Source organism: Atheta coriaria, unplaced genomic scaffold (genome assembly GCF_025399875.1).
Source record: "Atheta coriaria isolate IRGN ID8LTWV9N9 unplaced genomic scaffold, Caltech_Dcor_3.1 hic_scaffold_6_pilon, whole genome shotgun sequence".
NCBI lineage: Eukaryota > Metazoa > Arthropoda > Insecta > Coleoptera > Staphylinidae > Dalotia > Dalotia coriaria.
Window position 1 is genome coordinate 10,661,029 of NW_027045448.1, and position 23,059 is coordinate 10,684,087.

General features: G+C 36.7%; 2 protein-coding genes and 2 long non-coding RNA genes across 10 annotated transcripts; 2 read left to right on the plus strand and 2 right to left on the minus strand.

Annotated features, from left to right (window-relative positions):
• The first annotated feature begins 3,949 nt into the window (after positions 1 to 3,949).
• Nup153 (Nucleoporin 153kD) lies at positions 3,950 to 12,149 on the plus strand. Of its 5 annotated transcripts, none has more exons than XM_065306108.1 (7): positions 3,950 to 4,194; positions 5,324 to 5,801; positions 5,862 to 7,409; positions 7,470 to 9,154; positions 9,216 to 9,343; positions 9,409 to 9,509; positions 11,770 to 12,149. In XM_065306108.1, the coding sequence occupies exons 1-6, from the start codon at positions 4,123 to 4,125 to the stop codon at positions 9,470 to 9,472; spliced, it is 3,975 nt and encodes a 1,324-aa protein (XP_065162180.1). In that variant the 5' UTR covers positions 3,950 to 4,122; the 3' UTR covers positions 9,473 to 9,509; positions 11,770 to 12,149. The 5 variants fall into 5 exon arrangements, with proteins under 5 accessions (XP_065162180.1, XP_065162178.1, XP_065162179.1 ...); XM_065306106.1 differs by having other exon boundaries at positions 11,660 to 11,784; XM_065306107.1 differs by lacking the exon at positions 11,770 to 12,149 and adding an exon at positions 9,651 to 11,641.
• On the minus strand, positions 4,370 to 4,736 carry LOC135794727 (uncharacterized). The gene is made up of 2 exons (XR_010548943.1): positions 4,596 to 4,736; positions 4,370 to 4,538 (listed from the first exon to the last, which is right to left on the minus strand). It is a non-coding gene; the product is annotated as an uncharacterized lncRNA (long non-coding RNA).
• Positions 12,045 to 15,729, minus strand: wcy (WW domain-containing adapter protein with coiled-coil wacky). Its single transcript, XM_065306110.1, has 9 exons — positions 15,494 to 15,729; positions 15,269 to 15,302; positions 14,663 to 14,864; positions 14,366 to 14,538; positions 14,089 to 14,299; positions 13,416 to 14,024; positions 13,171 to 13,352; positions 12,981 to 13,108; positions 12,045 to 12,912 (listed from the first exon to the last, which is right to left on the minus strand). Exons 1-9 carry the CDS (start codon positions 15,532 to 15,534, stop codon positions 12,834 to 12,836), a joined length of 1,659 nt encoding a protein of 552 aa, XP_065162182.1. The 5' UTR covers positions 15,535 to 15,729; the 3' UTR covers positions 12,045 to 12,833.
• Positions 15,730 to 15,897: 168 nt separating this feature from the next.
• LOC135794726 (uncharacterized) lies at positions 15,898 to 20,073 on the plus strand. Of its 3 annotated transcripts, XR_010548941.1 has the most exons (5): positions 15,898 to 15,912; positions 15,977 to 16,194; positions 17,302 to 17,353; positions 18,315 to 18,501; positions 18,562 to 18,591. It is a non-coding gene; the product is annotated as an uncharacterized lncRNA (long non-coding RNA). The 3 variants fall into 3 exon arrangements; XR_010548942.1 differs by lacking the exon at positions 18,562 to 18,591 and adding an exon at positions 18,634 to 20,073 and having other exon boundaries at positions 15,901 to 16,194; XR_010548940.1 differs by having other exon boundaries at positions 15,901 to 16,194.
• The last annotated feature ends 2,986 nt before the right edge of the window (positions 20,074 to 23,059 follow it).

Consider the following 23,059-nt stretch of genomic DNA (forward strand, 5'->3'; position numbering starts at 1 on the left):
TAAAAATTATCATAGAACTGCGTGCACATTAACTCTCTATTCAGAGTCACGGGGCATTTTATTGCCGACACGAAACTTCAGTTTTTGCCAATGTCGAATGCGCCATTCTGCACGGGCGGTGCGTTTTTACGTGAAAGTGAAAACGATTAATTAAGTGCATATCGGTAATGAGTTTTGCATTTCAAGTGTTTTTCCCGGAACCATTTTATTAAAACACTCTACGTGACGTGTAAATCAAATTAGAATTTATTCACATTAAACTATTTCTTCCGTAAAATAATAGATTCTATATTTTTTTTGAATGCCGAGGCAGTGAAGTAAAAGTGTGAATAACTTTACACTAAAAAAATATTTATATTGATATTCAATTGTTTTGCTGATTTAAATAAACTGTTTGTGGAATGGAGACATACCGGAATACTTTTAGCACTTACATCACAAACCAACATGAAACGAACGTATTTGCTGGACCGTCATAGTCGTCCTCAATGAGCAGTCGCGTTTGAAAAAAAATACATTCATCTGTATAAATATGAAGCGGCGTAAAAATTGTTCGTGATGTAAATAATCGCTTTAATAGCAAACGACAAAAGAAAAGCCATAACTCACACCAATATTAAATAAAGTCAAACAAAAACATACAAAATGCAACAATAATCTACACTTTGTATAGATTTTATTACAAAATTTCAAATTATCAAAATATTTTGTAAACTTTATGATTGTGATTAGGATTTTTAGTTTATATAATCTTTTTTGTGTTACAGTTTCAGCGGCACCCGAAATGATCGCAGTTATGTCATTTCAGTCAACTTTTGCTTTTGTCCTGATGATCGTTATTCTAATTCATCACCGGATTCGCTGGACATTTTCACCTTGGAGTCATTTCAACATTTGTTTTAATGTCTTCAAGTTTGGTTAATGCTATATTTGGTTGTTGGTTTGATAACTATTTTTTATTTGTCATTTAATCTTGCACAATCGTTACATACATGAAAAACGAAAAATGGGAACAAATTGATCAAATAATCAAAAATAAATTTAACTGATGCAAGATTTTTAATTTGTAATCAAATTTAATCAAAAAAATTTTGCAGGTGATCAAAAATCATTATTTTTTTAATTTCAATTAATTCATTTAATAATTTAAAATTATTGATAAAAATGACACTTTTTGATATTACTAAATATAAATAAAGTCCTGATGAGTTTAGACATTTTAAAATATATTTATGTAACGCTTTTTACATTTAAATAATTTCGGTTGGAGTTCGTAACACAGCTATGAATTATTCAAACAAAATGCGCAATTAAAACATCATTTAAATGTTGATGATCATGCGTTTATAAACATTTCATGTAATATTTTGGTAAGCACTTTCTTTTTGATAAGTAATTTAATTTAATATAATTGCCCGTTAATCTATCCAGCGAATCCAAAGAATTCAACACAATTTAGTTTAGAAATATTTTGAAATATCTATTAACTGCATCATTTATCAAAAAAATCACATCACATCACTTTCATCTCAATTTGTACCTTTCCCCATTCAAAAGTCCATCAATATATTCATGTATTCACGTGTTACTGATAAATTATGACAAATTCATTATTGTGAACGATAATATTCGGTTTTCACTCGGAATCATTGCCATCAGATGCAAACCAGATGATTTTATTGTTGTTTTGGCTGTTGTTATTTTTGTATCCACTAATTATAAACAATAGCTGAGATTGATACAAAACCAGAAATGCGTCGGAATTTTGCCGAGTATGATGGCAATTTGTTCTTCGGCTCAAAAGTTCCCACAATTTCGTTGAAATCTCGCCGGCATCTATTAGTATCACTTGCTTTGCTAATGATAAAAACGAAATACCCTGCAGTATAACACACAAAACATCACTCTGACATTTGCGGCGCATGAACGATTTCTTTTTCGTTTCATTTTCCCCGTTTCCTAATTTCTAATTACATTCTTATGTTAATTTTATAATGTCGATTATGGCAGCGCAGAGACACAACAGGCAGACTTACGTGATTTATGTTATCGTGAGAAACTATGCAACTTTTAAGTTTATGTTTTTGCGTGGTGTAGATTTCCGCAAAGTGAAATGATTTTCTTGTTTGAAATGAAGGCAGCAATTGTTTGAAAACCATAAATTACTTTGGAATGTCGCACTTCTCTTTTCGGCCACGTTTTAGAAGAATAGTAGACGTGTGGTGGAATTTCCGAAAAATTCTGAAAAGTGATAAAAAATGTAATTTTAGGTCATTTTTTACTTTTGCAGTTAAATAGCTGCAATAGCTGTGTTTTTATGTTTGACTCTTTTATTTCTGGGAAATCAATGTTTTTTAACCAACGGCACGCGTCAACTGGTATTAAACAATCCCGAAAATTTGTGTCAAAAACAGTGCCGCATGTTTTACGATTCAACTTCAAGCTTGGTGGATCCGGTAAATCTGGAAATGTCTTCGAATTATTTCAAGTAGACACATAAAGCATACAATTCTCCGTTTGACACGCAATCATAGCCTAAATGTATACTCTTATTATTTTAACTTATAAAATGCAATGGGACATTTTCGCTGAAAGAAATAAAATAAAATAACTTCAATTTGTTCTCCATAAAATATTCGATTAAAATACTAAAATTGCAAATCATGATTTTAATTACTTCTTGCAATTAAACCAAACAAAACATACAAAACGTTCCCTTCTCGGATGCGTTTCAATCACAACCAAGTGAGTTTTGTATGCCGATATCGCGTGCTCCAACCGAGTTAATAGCCATCGCAAAGTGAAGAAAACGTGATCAATTAAAACAGGAATTCATCATCGTTCTAGCTTTTCCACATTCGCCATACAAATGCAGCCATTTTATTCGTTTCATATGCTTCGAAATCTAAATAGAAAAGAAAACTAACAAAAAGCGTAAACTAATTATTGTTTTAAACTTTGCATTTCTTAATTGTAATTTCTAATTTCATTGCAAGCGTGGTATTGAAAACAAAATAAAACACAAGACAGCATGCAGACACAATTTCAATTACAATAAACTAATACTTCCGACTTTCGTTCAGTACTTCTTGTTTCCAAAGAGAGTTCTGACACATTTTGGAACAATCATTGTCATTGATTGTGTATTGTGAACGCTTGACCAAATATTATCCGTAATGATTATACTGATACACAATGAACAATTGATTTAAGAACAAATAAAAACTAATGAGGTCAGTTTATTATAAATTTAAAAAAATCCGGAATAAAATAGTCATTCACTTCTACAAATAAATTAAACAAATGAAAAGGAACTAAAAGTATCATGTCACCAAGAATGACTGTGTAAACATCAATCATAAATAATTTACATTTTTACTTTAGGATCTTATTTCACTGCTCAGGTGAAAGTTTTCTCTAGGAAAACGTGGAGAATATTGGTCATCAATCTGCTCTGCAAAAAATATGAAATCACCGGAATTGCAACTATTACGTAGTTGCTGATGATGACGTTTGTCTGGGCTGGAAGCAGTACGAGTGGTTTTATTATGTAAATAGAAAGAAACTTAACTACGCGTTGTGACTAATTCGATAACTAGTGATAAATATTTGATTCCATCTGCGGTCTCTGGCTTCACTTGGACAACTACACGTTATTTGAGCGGAACGAAAGTTTGTTGAACTTTTTTGTGTTTAATCGATTTTTTTATTCGTTCATGGGAAACTCCCGAATTTCTTGGTGTATTGTTTGAACGGCTACTAGTTAATAATTTGCTTCGAGCTATTTTAATTTCCTACGGTAGTCGAAGATGCAAGATAAGATTTTGTAGATTATGTTATATTTAAAATAAAATATAATGAGTAGTTCTAATATTTATTATTATAAATATTTCAATTATTGATATTTAATTATGACATAAATAATCAACTGAATACAAAATTTGAAGTGTCACATTAATTCTTTCATTTAAATCACATCAAAATGCGTGCCGTTAGAATGGATATAGTTTAAATTTAATAAAAGCAATAGAACTCCATTTATAAATGATAAAAATATAATAATCTAAGTGTGTGCTCAGTAAAATTCAATGAATTCAAAAAGTTGGACGCATCGAATGATAAATGCAAGAACTATACCGATCAAGAGAAATGTTTCAAGTTGCTCCTAGAATGGATAATCTATTTTCTACAAATGTGAGTAAATATTGGTTGTGAAGTAATATTTGGGTTTAAACTGTGATTTCAATGATTATTTTATACAAATATTTGTATTTTGATTTATTTGTTTTGTGCGTTGAACATAGGCAATACTTATTACATTTTACATTAATTATTCTTGTATTGATATTGATAATTGGGTATATTGCAGTACTATTTTAATTAATTTAATAATAATTCCACGTTACTACATAGTACAATTATTATAATAAATTATTTTAAGGTTTTTCTCTAAATTACAATAAGTATGTAACTTGTTAAACCTTCGTAAGTGTACTAATACAGCAGTAGATGGCTCTCGCAGCAGTACGTTGGTATATCTAAAAAACATATTCTGCTTAAAAAAGTCTACGACGTAAATAAATTACATGATATACTTGGCAACTAGCAAACTTATCTTTTAATTTAACTAGATACGGTGTTGTTTTTATTGTTAAATTGCTTGAACTTCTTTCGATAAGTCATTGTCTTCGGGTGTCTTCGTGACAACGCGCGCGTCGCGCGTACTCGTGCTGGCCGATCGGCCCCGCGATTGTGAAAGAATCACGGGCTCCGCCATATTTCCAATTCCCATGCAGTGAAAGTGTCAATGAAATGTTAAATCTCACGTAAAATGCGAAGTTATTGAATTCTCGATCGAATACAATCAGTGCGTGCAACGATGCCCAAGGAGGCCGATCCGAACTGCGACGGCGACTCGTCTTCGACGGACGAGGGCGATAATAACAAGGTGAGTGTCGTGCGCCGTGGGCCAATTCGCGCGTTCTCACTGCTAAAAATAACTAACGCGCCAGCCGAGCCAACCCACTGGGAAGGTATGCTTCGCGCCCGTTTTCAGCATCGCGCCAACAGCTCGAACACGTTTTTCATCCCCAATCGACTATCGTGCATGTTTGTGCGCGGTAGCCATGCCTTGTTTATTTGTTTAAAAATGTGCGAATTGATACGCGCGTATTAACCTTGAATGGAAGCGGCGCGGCCTCCTTGATTCACGCGCCTCGATACCAAATTAAGTTGCGCTCATCGCAACTCGTAAAATATTGCCTAACATGCTAATTTGCATACTATAATATACTAATGCTTGTTGAATTGGATAATTTTGCAGTCATTTGTAAAGAAAGTCAAGTCTCATGTGACTGGCTTTCTTCCTTCAAAACTGACCAAGTGGTTGGGCGCTAAGTCGCGGCAGAGGGAAGAACTAGGTGATGATGATGATACCTACGAACTTCAACCGCCACCGAAACGTGCGAAGACTCATAGCCACGGCTTTGACATGAACCATATTACGACACCTTTGCATTCACAATTACCGAATCCATTTAGCCAAGAGTTCCGGGAGCCGGTTCCAGGACCGTCGATTACAACACGCAAACTAGTGCTACCAGTATCCAATCACTTCAATCAAAATCAGGCAGATCAAACAAATGGAGTTGACTCTGATAGTGGAGAGTCAACCAGTGGTTATTCATCAATGCCTAGGATTGGCAGCAAGGAACAAGTCTCAGAATTACCAGGACACAATAATGCACAAGCAAATCACAACAACAGTACAATTGTAGGAAACAAGAGCATTTTTAACACATGTAAGTGAAATTTATTGGGCTTTTAAATATATTTATTATACTATGTTAAAAACTTTACAGCAATTCCTACTGAGAGAAGTTTATTTGGAGATCACTTTACCAGTCCGAGAAGATCACACTCGTCGCTTAGTTCGCGGCGGCCGTCTTTCAATGCATCCGCATTTGGTGCGCCGAACTTTATGGACAAAACTCTATCAACACGACGCATCTTCAACTCACCATTCTACAGCGGTCGAATTACTTACGGCGGCGCATCAGCTTACAATCGCAGCATACTGAATACGTCTCCCGAACAAGCACCACTGAGCCCCTCTGTACGACCCAAAAGCGTCAATGAGAACAAAAATGCAGCGCTGAGCAAAACAGCAAAACGTATACTAGACACACTCGAGCAATATACATCTCCCGCTCAGGACGTTCGACGCATTCCCACGGATCACCGACGAACGCCGCGCCCTGAAGGTCTTATAGGCAAGTATGTGGGTGCTTGTCCCTACACGGTGCGTGAAAGCAACAAATTGCCATCGCAAAGGGAGCTACAAGTGCCCACAATGTCTGATTTACTTAAAATGAAATTAAAAGAACGCTTGCAAGACAGTACGTCTACAATGCGCGACATTGCAAACCACTCTAGTGGATCACGCAATGGTGAAGAGTACTCGATTAGGAATAATGACGACGATAAGCTAACGACGGGTAAAAATACGAATAAAATCAAGACGAAAGTCTCGTCTGTTAGGCAGAAGGGTACTCCTGCAGATGAGGTAGTGCCCGAGGTTAAACTACCTGACGTCCAGCTACCAATATCGACACTTCCCACTTTTAACTTTTCGATTCCTTTTGGCAAGCCAGAAATTCCTAAGAAATCTGCTGAAGTGCCAGAGTCTAGCGTTTCAGATAAACCCGCAATTCGTTTTGATATGGATGATGACTCCAGAGAATCGAAAAGTAACACCAATACTACCTCATCAAAAACAATTGCGGCACCAGCGATTAATTTCAATAGTCCTGAAGTTAAGTCTACGCCAATTGCGTCACCAATTAGTAAACAACCTGCACTTCCAAAATTACCCTCCGTTCTGCAAGAAACCAAGCAGTTGGTGAAGAGTACTACAACAAATGGTGTGGTGTTCAAGTTTTCCAAACCGTTGGTGATTGCTGAAAACAAATTCAAGTCGATTAAGGCAATCAACAACTTCAAATTTAGCGATCCGTTGGTAAAGAAAGTTCTAAACGGCTTGCCTGATATCAAAAAGAAATCTGAAGCGCCGGCGGTCGTTCTTCCGAAGAATGGATTTGGAGACAAGTTTAAAGTTGGTTCTGATAAATGGGAGTGCACGGAGTGTATGGTAAGGAATATCTCGACTGCAACTACCTGCATTTCATGCACAACACCAAAAGCTACAACAAAATCAACCCTGAATGGACCAATAAAAACAACGGCGATTAGCACTACTTCGTCGTGGGGAGACAAGTTCAAAGCACCTAGCAGTAGTTGGACATGTTCAGTATGTATGATTCCAAATGATGCTGCTAAGGAAAAGTGTGCAGCTTGTGAAAGTCCTAAACCCAAAGCAGTTACGTCAACAACTCAAATACCAACCACAGGTAGGTTGCATATGGTACATGTTTAATTTGATAAATTATAATACATGCGTTTTTTATTAGTTACCAGCTTTGAAGGCTTCTCAAAAAAGACCGATGAATGGCTGTGTCCAAGTTGCATGGTGAACAATGCAATCACGAAAGACAAATGTGTGTGTTGTGAAACGCCTAAACCTGGTGCGAAACCACTCGTAACACAATCCAAGCCCCCAACGGTGACCTCGTCATGGGGTGATAAGTTCAAAGTTCCTTCTACCACGTGGGAGTGTTCAATGTGTATGATCCGAAACAACGTTGACAAGGATAAATGCGAGGCGTGCGAAAATCCTCGACCTGCAGGAATTGCACCACCGAAAGGCATCGACGGATTCAAGAAGAAGGAGACCGAATGGGAGTGTACCAGTTGCATGGTGCCGAACCCCAGCAGTAAGGAGAAGTGTGTATGCTGCGAGGCGCCGAAGCCCGGCAGCAAGACAGTGCCAACTGCTCAAGTAAAAGAAGTTCCTAAATTTAGTTTCGGCATTGAAAACGGTTTAATCAACGGACAGGGTTTCATGTTTGGTATTCCGCCTGATAAGAACGTAAAGACAGACGAGAAAAAGGTTGATTTTGCGGCGGCGGATAAGACGACGGCAAGTAGCACACCTAGCACGCAATTTTTATTTGGAATCAAGTCTCCCAACGGTGCCAAAACAACTCTACCAAGCTTATCCGAAGTAGCATCTACTGCTACGCCTAATGCGGCAACTCCTGCGTTTTCGTTTGGGATTCCAACTGCTAATAAACGTCCAGCATCTAATGATGAAGCTGATGCACCCAAAACAGCGAAAAAAACTGAATCATCGGGAATTACTTTCCCACTTAATCCCATGAATGGAAGCTTGGACAAGGCGGAAGCGCCGAAAGTAGATCCACCCAAATTTACATTTGGTGCAATCAATAACTCACCTGCGGTGGCGACCAACAACGTATCGTCGTTATTTGGTACAGACGCATCTAAATCAACAGAAACAAAAACACAAACTGCAGCATTCGGAGCAAGCACAACGACGTCAATTCCAACGTTTTCCTTCAATGCAACACCGTCAACCCTGACGACACCGAAGAATGAAGCCAATGCTACTACTCCAACAGCAGCTTTAGGTACAACACTTGGCGCTGATAAGTCTGCAACGCAGTCAACAATGTTTAAGTTTGATTCCACGGCACCTACAGCTGCACCAGCGCCTACTTCAATGTTTAATGCTGGCAGCACGGCGACCAATGGAACAACGCCAGCTCCAACGTTCAACTTTTCTGCATCGAAGGCTCCAGTAAAACCGGCCGAAAGCGTTGCACCGACATTTAAATTTGGAGCAACAAATAACGCCAAACCTACTGCAAGCACATTCGGTGCAACACCGGCACCTACATTTGGCGCCGCAAGTGGTACCACAAGTATGTTTGGTGCAAATGCTGCGGCTACTAGTAACGTTTTCGGTACCTCCAATCCAACAGCGGCCGCTCCAGCAGCCCCGACTTTTGGAAGTGGTATGAGCTTTGGTAGTAATGCCGCTCCAAACTTTGGTAGTGCTGCACCGACCGCCTACGCTCCGACTAATGCGAGCGCATTTGGTAAACCGGCGTCCAATGGGGTGTTCAGTTTTGGAACAAGCAGCAACTCAACAAACGATCCTAAACCTGCATTTAATTTCGGCGCGTCTGCCGTTACTCCGGCGGCGGGAACGTTTAGTTTTGGCTCCTCAGCTGTAAGTAACAAACTGATAATTTTATACAACGTATTGACTTTGCTTTTGTTGATTTTTGCAGAGTACACAAAATACTAACGGAGCTTTTAACTTCGGCGGTAATGATAATACGGCAGGCCCCAACTTCAATGCCGCTGCAAAACCTGCATTCAACTTCACGGCTGGATCAGCCGCTCCAGCAGCATTAACGTAAGTTGGATTCTCACAAATGCGATGTTATAATTTATTTCATTAATTCATTATTGTATTCTCAGGGCCCAACCTAACGAGACAAAAGGTAGAGTAATACGAAAAGCGGTTCGGCGAGCACAGCGATAGTAGGTGTTGCCTGTGTGCACAACTTTTTTTTAATGAAGTAAGTGATCTGTGAAAATTGTATGCGTGTGTGAGCGAGCAGTGTCTGGCTAACAAGACGGTTGCTGTAGGATTTAGTCTTGATATTTAGTGCTCTTTGATTATTATGATAAGAAAAACGTGTATGTTTTTGTTTGCAAAGTCGAAACATACGAAGCATGGAAGCAATCGATGGGTCGCACGAGCCAATCAACGACGATTGATTATGTTACCTAGGTTACACTTAGTTTAATTGCGGAATTAATGGTGGGATGATGGACTTACTTCAAATTTGCCGGTCGTGCGGTTGTAAACATTTGCGAGGTGCGCGCCATCCGTAAAATCAATTTCGATCCAAGTTGTAATATAATGTTGACTATTTAGAATTTATATATTGTACACACACACATATCGGTGGATGTCGTCAGGGCAGCCTGAGAAATGTTTACAATTCATCGGCCTAGTTGAGTTTTTTTTTTCTGTGTAGCGCGTTTGTTTTGTCACTAGTTACGATTGGGAATCCTACAATGTGTAATGTATAAGCTGGCGCGAGGGTGGAAATTTATATAATTAATGAAAGTACATTTATAATTAATTTAGTCGTAACGATCTACTGCTAAGGAACATGGTCTGATCCATAGAATGTAGAATTTTATATTAACAAGTGAAAAACACATGCACGAACAAATCGTCTTGTTCGTGGTGTGCATGATGAAGGCAACTCGCGGCACTTCATCGCTGATTTATACTAATTAAGAGTGTTAATAATGCAATATTAATGCTGATGCGATTTTAATGCTTCATTGATTACGCAATCGGAATTAATATTATGACCGCCGTCATTGGCTTCTGTACTGTGATATTCTTATGGGTCAGGCCCTCGTTGAATGAAAACACTATTTATAAAACTGGAAGAAAAAAAACACAACAAACAAACTCGTAACAAATGATAATTAAAACAAAATACGATGAATATTTGTGACTGGCATTCGCTAAACAGGCAAAACAGACTGAAACTTATTACTGGTGGAACTCAAAACTTTGTATTATGCAAATTTGCACAATAATCGCCATGTATCCGCATAGCATTACTGAAATGGGACATCTTTTATATTATTTATATTAAAATGTGAATTGTGACTGCAACCTCGAATACAAAAAAAAAGCGAAGCAACAATGTTTTGTCTGTTCGTGATTCCAGCGTAAATAAATTAACTTACCTATTCTATTACGAATAATTAATACGATATATACACGTAGATGTGTATATAATAAACATGTGAAAAGTAGACTCACTCCTTGATATATTTTTCAACAGTGGCTATTGAAAAAGGTAAAATCCAACCATATTTATTCAAATGTACAAAGATCCCGTTTATGCGACTCTTGGAATTGGTCAACGCAACTTTCCGCGGTGCAAGCCTAGTCTTGCATTCGAGTAAATATGGTCACTACGAATCAAAGACAAAACAAAACACACAAACTACTGTACATAATTTTTTATAAGTTAAAGAGAAAAACATGGAATGAAACTGAATGTGATAGTAGCCGAAAATATTGTGCGTTTTGTGTTATTTAAATTCAGGTAATTCTCTTATCAGTTCTTATTCAACGGAGCAAACGAGTGTGTATCAATCGTACAACGGCTCTGAAAAACGTTATAAAATTTCCCATACATCAAAAACAATACAATTAAAAAGGAGTTAGACTGCTTATTCTGTAAATATATTATATTTTCATTTATCTTGTAAGAATCAATCCCCCCATCAAGTTGCTGCAAATTTCCTCAACTTCATCTTGTCACAATACGTTTGGGTCAGTTAAATTCTAATTTCACGCGTTTGGGAAATTTTCAGCAAGTGTGTGCCTATATTTTTTTATTTGTATTTTATCATAATTTCTCAATTTTTTTCTCACCAACTCCTTGGGTCGATTCCGCGATTCTGGCCTAGTCTTGCTGAAATAACATATTTCGTGTTTGCTATTAAGGGCAAAACATTTTAATTCCCGATTTTCGTTCAGTGGTTATGAAATTTCAGTTTGAAAAATTGAGCGAAGCAAGCCAGCAAGTTTCAAGAATGTTATACCAATTTCTGTTAATAAAAATTGTTTGTTTTTGATTAAGTTAATAAAATATACACATAAGTAAATAAATGGGGTTTTTCATTTCAGGTGGATTCGATTCCTGATACTGACGCAGTTGAATTCTAACATGTTAAGCGTGGACATTTTTTACTTACCATATTAATATATACTAAATTTATTATTTGCTTAATTCTCAGGGTTGTGGTTGGCGTAGAAAATTTTGAAAAGCTTGACCTTCTGGAAATCGTAATTATTTTGATGTCACAGAATGGACCAATTATTTTTAAACGCCGCTAACAGTCGGATACCTTGGGAGTGTAAATAAATACGAAACATGAATGAATTAGAAATTAGTATTATACGTTTGTAGATCAATTGTTACAAGATTTTTGCTCGAATCTCTCTCGAAAATGTATTACTTCAGTTATTATTAACATGAATAATAAGCCGATAAAAACGTAAAGTTGGTAGGTTGATGAATATTATAAAATATATTTACATATTACAGCGAAAACGAAAATGTACATCTAGGAAGTAATGAGACAGAAAGTAATAAAACTATATGCCTAGAGGATTATTAATTTGTTTCACTAAAATCTAAAACATAAAACCATCATAATACAAATACAAAGTCACATAGTTTTCATCAATCAATAAATCTACCTAGAGATAGTCTTTAGTTATCATCTATTCTTATGATTCCTTTAGCGTTTTTTTTTTGTTTTTTATAATAATAAAATGAAATGCTTGACGGGGCCCTATGCACCAATCTCGGGCGCGGGCGCCTTCAAATGTACTTGCGTTTAAGACGAAACCACATCTCTGTTTTTTCTATTATTTAATCACCATGCGCGACGAATTATGATGCTCTGCACATAGAAAAGATAAACCAACCTGACCGCGGTATCTTATTTATCGCCTAAGCCACACAGAGTGTCTATTTAGGAATTAAGATAAATTGTACCTAACGTTCCCCCATTACCGATTGCCCACAAAAAATTAACTCGCCCGAAAATTAGTGAGACACAAACTAATCGTAACGCAACCTGCGACACGTTGCCTCGTAGCGTAACTATGTACGAAATTGTGCAAATCGCGTGTTACTTTAAAAACGGTGCACTGAGCCAGCACGGCGCGCTTCTTTATCTTTCAATTATTTTTTCGTGTAGTATAAATAAATACAACCAATTATTTTGTCACTTACATAAATAATAATTAAAATATTCTTTAGAGGGAGAGAAGTAACACTAATTTTTGCACACTAAGAGTCATCCGACATAAACGAATTTTGAGACTTCATTTCTTCCAACGTCTTAATCTGCTGACGTAGAAACAAAACTCTGCAACAGACAAAACACGCGTTTTGAGATACCAATGGCCCATTAGGAATAAAGAGAGGTAGACTTACCTCTGCTCTTGAAGTGTGGCTTGTATTTCCGTAAGTCTCACTGTAGACCTGGCCGATTTCAGTTCTGCCGATACTTTGGAACATTGTATGCTGCCCATAATGTGTGATTCTTCAGACAGTTTCTGTGCCTGTTAATTAAAATCACACAACATTATAATTTACAATATTGTATAAAGGAATAATATCGTACTTGTTTTTCTAAAATATCTGCAGGCCATCCGCGTACATGGTTAACTAAATCATCTCTAACGTGATTTGCTAACGACGGTGTAATCGTTGGGCCTTGTGGCCGCAGTGCTTGTAAAGAACTCGAGACGCCTTGCAGGGTAGACAAACCGCTGCCAGTTGGTGGACTGCCGGAGGGCACCGCAACTGCAACAAAAAGTCAGGAATTGTAAATCCGAATGATGGACCCAGACCGGAATTAAATCGTACCTTTATTGCACTCCGGTGCCTCTGAATGTGTCGGCGTAGGGGGGCCCTCGCCAGATGCTCCAGTATGATTGGTGTCAACACTTAGCTGACCTAAATTCTCACTTAAAATTCTAGAAGATAAACTTTTACCATCGCTGTTGATGCCGTCATTCAACGAATTATTCGCGTGATGCGAGGCAGGCGGTCCGGGAGCACTGCATGTTGTGATAATGTTCGACGGCGGCGGCACCATTGACGGTGTACTCGCCGGGTTCGTCAATGGCGAAGACTCCGAACGAATCGTCGTTGGCGTTGACGGCAAATGCTGAGGATGTGAAATCAGCCGCGGCAGCGCATTGGCAAGCAGCACAGGCCCGTGTGAGTTCTGTTCCAGCGGCACGTGGGCAGATGTCGAGTACGACACCTCCGATGTGGGTGTGCTATCGCCGGGTGAGATATCCATGTCTTGAGTCGCATTCTCGTCCGGATGTTTTCGCGAGCCGCGTGGCTCCTTGTGGTCCCCATCGTCTCGCGAGCTCCAGTGCTGGCTGCCCGTGGCGCCGTCGCGCAATACATCTTTGCTGCTGCTGCTACTATTACTGCTTCTTGAGTTGGAATGTTTATCATGACCTGCGAGTTGAAGAAAGAACAAATATAGAATAAAACAATAATGCGACGCAATAAAATCACTCACGTGATCCTGAGCGGCTGGAACTACCATAGTTCCGATCCAATTCACGATCCCTATCCCTAGTTCTACATCTATCCCTCTCCCGATCAATCCATTCGCGCGGCTTCTCCCATTGTGATACTTCAGTTTTGCAATTGTAGTAATACTTTTTACCAGATGAACTAATGTGCTCTGACCAATCACCAACTCTTGTTCCTCTATCCCTTTCATCCCTCTATGAAAACAGAAAGCAGAAACAACGTTATTACTTTATTTCTACACTTAAAAAGTACATCATCACCTTATCAATACAATTGTTATGCATAGGTTTCCGATCCCTAGATGAAAGATTTTGTGAAACTTTTATAGGATGCAGTATGCTTTTGTCGTCACTTCGGTCGTGATTTGTTCTATGTTCCGAGTCGCGTGAGCGCTTATCCTTTGGTGATCTGGCACAATCTGGATAATGTTTGCCTGTCAAATACAACACAACGTAATTCCTGTAAACTTTTCATTAAACCAGCACTCTAAGCATTTTACCCCAGCTGGAATCTTACAGAAGGCATTACTATCCAGACTAGATGCTCACAAAACTTACCTCTCTTGTAGTCTCTATTTTCTCTCTCCTTTTCATATATTTTCTGCATATATGAGCCTTTAGACTGGTAAGAACGATCCCTCTCTCTGGGAGATTGTGAATCCGGACTGTCCGAACGATAGTTCCCATTGGGTGAGTCGCGAATCCGATCATACCTATCTGTGCTTGACCCATAACCCTTGGATGACCCATATTTTGAGTTCTACAATGTGCAGAAGCAAACAATGATGATTAGAAATCATTTGTTTTTGCCAAAAGTTTACTGACATATGAAAATCAATGCTAATGAAAATGTGTACAGATGTCATGAAGGTTAGGCACTATTTCATTTATGTTGATGCAATTGATATTGCCGCATGTTCGCCACAAGTTGTAGTCCCGTAATAGGGCGCGCGGATAATTTGAATGTAAACAAATATGATCCGACCGTGATCTGGGCCCACCAACACAAAATGCTATTGGAAACAAAATGGAATCAGTCAGTATGGGTTGGGTTGAAACATGCCAAAACACAAAATCCATTAGAAAGCAGTGGCAAATGCATTTGAGGCAAGGAGCATATCTGTTGAAAAACGTTTGAATGAATTAATAGTTGTAAATGTTTACCTGATAGGGATGGGCCTGGTGTTTCTCGAAGTACCTGGACAGAACAAAAATAAAACATGATTAGTGCAGGAAATGCTTGTGATCGCGTACAATCGAAATCAGCTTTTATCGCTTATCAAGGCGCTAACGCCTGCCAATCCTGGTCATGGATCGCGATAAATGCCCATTTCCATTCGCGATGAGGGTGAGATGTATATGTGGATGCTTTTGGAGATGCCAGCCTACCCATCGCTCATCCGCTGCGTTTTCCTTGCATGCATTACCATCAATGCAAGTCCTTAGCGGAATTCCGTGGCTTTGCAAATAAGCCGTCTCTTCATCAATTGTCATAAAAGTTGAATGTTTGTCGACCGACGTGCCCCGCTTAAGAACAACTAACTTTCCTCTCAGACGCCATGTCACATAAGGGAACAATTCGCAGCTGAAGGTAAATGCTCCTAATTTCTTCCGTTGCCTCATTGGTTGACGTAAGAAAACGTCGGCGCTGCCAACCTGACAAACCTACAGTTTACTGCAGTGTTATTTCACTTGTTTCTAAGCAATAAACAAGTGAAACTTGTGCGTTTGTCTATTTTTCAGGTAACAAATACATTTATTTGATCCAAGTAATGGATTTAATTACAAAATAAAATTGTTTTCAATAGGTATAATAAAATAATTGTACAAAAAAGTGTTAACTTTTGGTTCTAAACTAGATTCACAATTTAGGTTAGCTACTCTGCTTTTGGCATTTTTCAAATCTGTGTCTGACGGCATCATTCACGATCTCAGCAAAATGGCGTTTTCTCTGTTTCGAGTCATTTGCGACGTGTGGTGATTATTTTGTGTTGGTCACTCCAAAAGAGTTATCAATATTTCTAAGTGAGTGAGTTGAAATTTTGCAAAATTATGTATAATTTCGGGGCAATTAGTGAAAGTAAATCCTGGTAAGTTAATCAAATGGCTTGCTTAACCTATCTTACACAACTTTTTAATCCTGTGTAGCTTCCGCTATTCCTATTGCATAAATTAATTCTCTTACTCTCTAGATGTACCAAATGTTTAAGTTTGCACTAAATAACTTCATGTGAATATGCTTGGATTGAATTCTAGTCACTAAGAGTCAATAAATTTGTAATTAAAGTACAAATCTGGTGTTGTACATTTGTTGGATCAACTATACAGCATTTCTGTTGACTTTTGGTTGATCTTTTTGTTGCATTTAAATCGTTCTGTTTTATTGTTACATATTGTTACCGTTACATTGTGTAAACCCGATTTAAGTCATAAATGTAAACTTCATTCATGTGGTATGTACAAGTACTTAACTTTTCATTTGTAGATTTTGTTGTTTTTTTTAGATGAGGAAGTATTGAATTCTTTTCTTTACTTTTCTAAATAATTTTTATTATTAACACTACAAATGATAATATAAAAGGGGTTATTTTTTTTATTTTGAAGTACTGATGTATTTTTGTTTTAGGGGGTAGGAACACTGTAATAATATTATATAATAATATTTTTTGTTTTTTGGGGGAAACGGATTATCGCACGTGTCCTGTAAGGTTCTATAACGCGATTTTCTAGAGTTATGTAGTTGTTCAATGGTCGGTCTTTCAAATAGACTGGTTTGTTCCGTGTCAATAGCTTGAATTACAGTTTTCTTGTTTATTTCTAGTTTTGACCTTCATAGCTAGATGGCGCTGGTAATTTCATGTTATGATTTTTAATTATTTTCGAAATTTTAAACTTTATCTTATAGAAATTTTTTTTCATAGAATTTTCAATCCGTTCTTCAGTGTTGGGTGTAGTTAACGAGATAATCTCAATTGAAAAATTGGGAAAATAGCATTTTTAGCAGTTTTAGAGACCGATATCTGCTGGTTTTAGGAGAACAACGCCTGAACTCTACCTCCCATGATAATCGCACTTGCATCAGATTATAAATATTTAAATTCTATATTATTTCCATGCGTTGCTTCTTTAATAAATTCACGGATTGGCCTCATAAATTGCATTTTTGTGTTTTGTGAGACTGATTATTGCTTTTTTAGGGGTACAGCACCTGAAACCGACCTCCTGGAATAATTGTACATTGATCAGATTGTAAGTTTTATAATCCTTTATCATTTACATTTATGGCTTCTGCGATTAACTCCACGATTGGTCATAAAAATGTCATTTTTAAGTTTCGAGAGACTGTTTATTGCTTGTTTTAGAGGTACAGCTCATGAAAGCGATTTCGTAGGATAGTCGCACTTTCATTAGATGTAAGGTTTGTAATTCAATATATCTATTCTGCATCGTTTTTTACCCAAATTCAGTAATTAACTCACAGGAAAGGCGTACAAACGGCATTCCTGCGTTAAGATCCCATATTTTTAGAGTGTGTTTGCTGTGTACGATTTTGTCGATTGTTAAAAAACGCTCAATTAGTATCTGAATAACGAGTTTTCTTCAGTTAATTCGAGGAAGTGGTTTCATGATTTGATGTTGGTAGCATCGGTAGTTTCCTGCAACACGTACTAATTCTAGTTTACGCCGCTGAAACTAGATGGCGCCAGTGAACTTAACTTTTCTTTATAAATATTTGGTTTGTATTTTCTTCAATAGATAGCGCAAGTGTCAGAAGTTTTGTTTTGCATGGACTTTTTTCTTTATTTAAATGATAACTTGCTTTGTATGTTTGTAAAGACTCGTAAATTTTTATCTTTATTTCAGTTGGTCGTGTGCCGTTGTATTTTGTACACGTGTTTTGCTTGGTTGATCATCGTACACATTTTTTGCGTTTCTTGTGATTTAATTCAGTTAATTACGTTTATTTCCGTGTAGAAAAGCCTACTTAAGAATAATAAAGAAACATGGTATTTAACAACCTGCGATAACGTGTTTGTGCGCTATAATAAAATATTGGGTGGTGAGCACGTTTTATTTGACAACCGATTGTCGTAGCAGCTGTACTCGTATCTTGAGATTTTAATTCTGTAGTTATATTAGATTCGGATGAAATAGACTATATTAATATTTAATTCATTTATTCAGTAATACAGAGTATGATTTATCATAGTAGGTTCTATGGTGAGAATCAACTCTCTGCGCGCGTGTGTGTGCCGTTTACCTTGGACAGCCAGCTGTTGGATATCTTTCTGTGGATGCATATTCCTAACAGATTTGTTCTTCAAACAATTATTATGTACTGGATATAATTCCATTATGCTACCCACCTGGAAAAAAGGTAGAGTGGGATTTGTAAGGTAGGTAACACCAAGTTTACTAATTATTTTAAAATATAAAATTTACATTCTTGATTGTAGGTTCAATAAATTACATACGAATTGATATTATTCCAAGCATATTTCTTCATGAATCCCCTTTGTTGTTTTCAGAACGGATTTTAAATATAGATCAGTGCATACGCTTGTATGTATAATAGTATATTTACCAGTGCAGTATACAGATGTTGTTGTTTTTAAAAACATAAATAAAAGTGCACTACTTATACCTGAAACGAATGGGATATGATAAGAGAGCTCAATGGCTCAGGTGCATGTGTCGATACTTGCACGTTAGAGATTCGTGGTTCGAATCTCAATGAAGTAAAGGATGTTTTCTTAAATATCAAAATAAATCCGAGTTATGTGGGTTGCATATGCAATTCAAGTTGAAAATCGGATTGAATTCCGAATGGCAGCGAAGAACGGGGAGACGGGACAATACAGAGAAGAAGAAATGAAAGAAATACGAGTATGAGATAGAAAGTAGAAGTTAGAAGTAGTAGGAGAGCAGAGTAGTAGAATAAGAAAGCCGCCAGAAGAGAAGAGAGCATAGGAGTGGGTCGAACTTTTAAAATTTTTTGGGACGTGTCGTTATAAGACAGCCTCACTGCTTCGATTCTTCTATTGCTCCCGGCCCATCCTACAGCTACGATGTCTCTGCGCTTCATCCCCAGGATTCTCAGGCATATCAACAATTTTTATGGTGGGGGATCATCCCCAGAGAGAGGGAACTCCTTATAAGGACATCCTTGTAAGGACTTGTAAAAATATTTCTAATTTTTAAGACGCATCAAGAGAGGGGACACTTAAAAATATTATTATAAGTTCTGCTCTGTACCTGAAATGAAAGAAGGAGTACATAAATCATACAGGTTACCTTAACAATTTTTATAGTGGCTATCATCCCCTGAGAGAGGGAACTGTTCCTGTAATCATAGAAGGGGCATACACAAATCAAAGAAGTCAATATATCTTACTGTTTCTTTATTAACAATAGAATACAAGTTTATATTTTACAAGTCAACCAAATACGTGCCGCCATGTTGAAACAGGACTTACGACCTGCATAGCCACGCACATGTAAGCAAGTACCACGTAATAATGTTCTACCGGGATAAACAAATTAACAAATAGTTCATTTTCTACGTTATTGAAAATGAAAACAAATATACAGGGTGTTACCAAAGGAAAATTTAAAGTGCAAATAATAAACACTATAAATCTTGATCGTTTGCACTAGACAATCAAGGAAACTAATATACAGGGTGTTACAAAAAGAAAACAACGTCATTTTAGAATATACGTCAACGACAAAGTTTCAAACACTACAAATATGGCTATTTTTTCGTGACATAACGGAAAATTAATATACAGGGTGTTGTCAAAAGAAAATCTTCGATTTATAAAGAAAATCACCACAAAACAATAAAGATTGCTCATTTTTCGCTGAGCATAAAGGAAAATTTATTTACAGGGTGATGCAAAAAAAAAGGAAACAAAAATTCAACTTCTATTACCTGTTTCCACCTGGATATCCAGGAGAGGTGATAGGTGCGGGGATAGAACATAATAAATAATACAATTATTATTAAGCTAAGTAAAGTTAAGTAAACACTTACTGTACGCTATACCCTCACAATATCGCCAAAACGATATTTTTACTAAACCATTGCAAGTCAATGCAAGTATTTGTCAAGCCTGATGTGGATAGCTATTTCGACCATTAGAGGTCTCATCAGCACACCTACTGGCTTGACAAATACTGCGTAGGTAGTAAAAAAAAAACACAATTTTTTTTTTTGGAAAACATTTAATAAATTAAGTATAAACAAAAACAATTAAATAGAAAATAACTTACACAGTACATATTTCTTATTGTTTACGATTTAATAATAATTTTTATACAGTACCTTTTGTCGAACAAATTACCTGCTAATTTTTAAAATTTACATATGATTGACATCATTGATGATTTTACGACGAGAGTTTTATTATTATGTCACTTGTGCCCTGATACGTAGGTAGTAAAAAAAAACACAAAGTAGAGACGTTAATAATAGGGAAGAGAGGGGGAAAAGGGGAGTAATTAATTTAGAGGAATATTTGTGAGAGTTTTTTGGTTATTTCTATAATGATTTTTAAGGGGATGATTTAGTATGTTTTCTGTTAAGTTGGACGCTAAAATGTGATGTTTATAAAAATTGGTATTTAATTTTTTAATGTAATTTGAAATTGTTTCGCAGCGCGTACGTTCATGAATAATTTTGGTGCGAATTCGAGATTGTCGCGTGATTTTGAGTATGTTCCGGAGAATCGCGTTTTGGAAAATTTGCATTTTGGATTTAGTTGTTTTTGCAGCAAGTTCAGTTACTTGTGATCCGTACGTTAAAATTGGAAGAATGTAAGATTTGTAGATTTGGGTTTTCAGATGTGTATTTAATTTTGAATGGGGTCCAAGAAGGGGGTATAATTTTGTTTTGGTAATTCTGGCTTTGCATAAGGCTGAAGAGATGTGTTTTTTGAAAGTTAATTTTTTGTCAATAATTACGCCTAAGTATTTAGGGTCGGGTGTTTCTGGGATGTTTAAATTGTTTAAAGAAGGAGTAGATTGATGATTTTGGATTTTCTTCGGTTGCCGAAGTAGGTAATTGTGGATTTTTCCGGGTTTGGGAGGAGTTTCCACTTTTGGTAATACATTTGGAGTTTGTTTAGGTGTTGTTGGGTGTATTTGTTAGCTTGAGCGGTTTGAGATGATGTAGTGATGATTGCGGTATCATCAGCAAACAAGGCAATATCGGTATTTGGATCGGTAGGAATGTCGTGGGTATAAATGTTGTAAAGTTGGGGAGAAAGTACGCCGCCTTGTGGGACCCTGTGGTTAATTTTGCGAGTTGGAAAAAGTGTTTTGAAGTTTTACTTGGAAAGAGCGATTGCTCAGGTAGTTGCGTATTAGCAGGATTAGATTTTTGGGATAATTTAAGAGAATAAGTTTATAAATTAACGCGTCATGCCAAATAGTGTCGAATGCTTTTGTTAAGTCTATTGTAGTTAAAGAGGTAGTTTTGTTCAGATTAGTGTTAATGGTGATTTTGTTAATAATTCTAGCTATTTGCATGTTAGTAGAATGATGTTTTCGGAAGCCAAATTGGGAGTCAGGTATAACTTTAAGTAATTGGGTGTGTTTTGTTAGTTCTACATTAATAAGTTTTTCGTTAAGTTTACCGAGCATAGAAATTAAGCTAATAGGACGATAATTTTGTGGAAGTGTTGGGTTTTTATTCGGTTTTGCTATTGGGATTACTACAGAGTGTTTAAATTGTTTAGGGAAGTAATTTAGTTGGTAGCATGCATTATAGATTTTTACTAGTTGAAGGATAAAGTTGTTTGGATATTTTTGATCATTTCGTTAGTAATTTTGTCTTTACCAGGAGATTTTTTATTGGGAAGTGATTTAATAAGTGATTGTAATGACGTGAAATTTATAATTGGATCACATGGATTTGTTTGAGGTTGTTGTAGGAAATTTTTAATCGTATTTTGTATGTGGTCATGAAATGTGTTATCGTGTAGGTGATCGGTAAGGGAGGAAGATTTGGAAAATTCGTCAGCCAGGGCATCACTCTTTTCTTGTGTAGAAAATTTGATGCCATTGGCCGTGTGTAATGGAGTGTTTTTTTGGTTGGGAATTCTTAGTTGTTTTATGATTTTATGAACGGATAGGAGATTCTTGGTATTGGATAGTTTATGATTCCATTGCAGGTTGCACAAATACTGCATTGACCTGCCATGGCTTATATACAACTGGCTTATTATTCAAGACGCAGAAGTATTGTCAGCTCCACCTAACGGTGGAGACTGAAGTTAGCTTGCAATGGTTTAGTAAAAATATCGTTTTGGCGATATTGTGAGGGTATAGCGTACAGTAAGTGTTTACTTAACTTTACTTAGCTTATACTCACCCTCTCGTACTACCTACCATTGTATTTCAATTATTATTAATTAAAATTACTATTTTTAATGATATACTAAATCATGATCTCCTAAACCCAGACACTAGCAAACACGTGAAGCCGATTACAAACAGAAATAAGATACAAAAGCAATAATCAGGCACGATAAACGGAACCTAATGGAAGCGAATAGGCAGTCGACTGAACGCGACAATATTGCACTACTTGCTTTACATAGTGTATTAAATGTGCCCATTTTCAGAGCTTCTACTAATTTGACTGAACGTTTTTCCTTATCAGGTGATGAATCCACATTTGACTGTTTAATTAGTCGAATGATAACAGGATATACCTAGTATTTATTTTACACACCTTCTTACGTTTTCGTAGGTAAAATACTCCACAAGAGGCACAAATAGTGGTGGTAATTCAAATTAATAATTAAATGAATAGACAAAACAAAACCACTAGTCAACAAGTCAACAAAATACATATCGCCATATTGAGACAGAACTTACGACCTGCATCGTCGCGCACATATAAGCAAATGACACGTCAAAATATTCTACCGGGATAAAAAATAGCAA

What these genes read in the sequence shown, in the direction of transcription:
- Nup153 (XM_065306108.1), top strand. Translation starts at nt 4,123, where the DNA reads ATGCAAGAACTATACCGATCAAGAGAAATGTTTCAAGTTGCTCCTAGA. An exon ending in ATAATCTATTTTCTACAAAT is followed by an intron (nt 4,195 to 5,323) that starts GTGAGTAAATAT and finishes ATAATTTTGCAG; the next exon opens with TCATTTGTAAAGAAAGTCAA. An exon ending in AACTCAAATACCAACCACAG is followed by an intron (nt 7,410 to 7,469) that starts GTAGGTTGCATA and finishes GTTTTTTATTAG; the next exon opens with TTACCAGCTTTGAAGGCTTC.
- wcy (XM_065306110.1), bottom strand. Translation starts at nt 15,534, where the DNA reads ATGGTAATGCATGCAAGGAAAACGCAGCGGATGAGCGATGG. An exon ending in ATAACAATTGTATTGATAAG is followed by an intron (nt 14,300 to 14,365) that starts GTGATGATGTAC and finishes CTGTTTTCATAG; the next exon opens with AGGGATGAAAGGGATAGAGG. An exon ending in GCCACACTTCAAGAGCAGAG is followed by an intron (nt 12,913 to 12,980) that starts GTAAGTCTACCT and finishes TGTCTGTTGCAG; the next exon opens with AGTTTTGTTTCTACGTCAGC.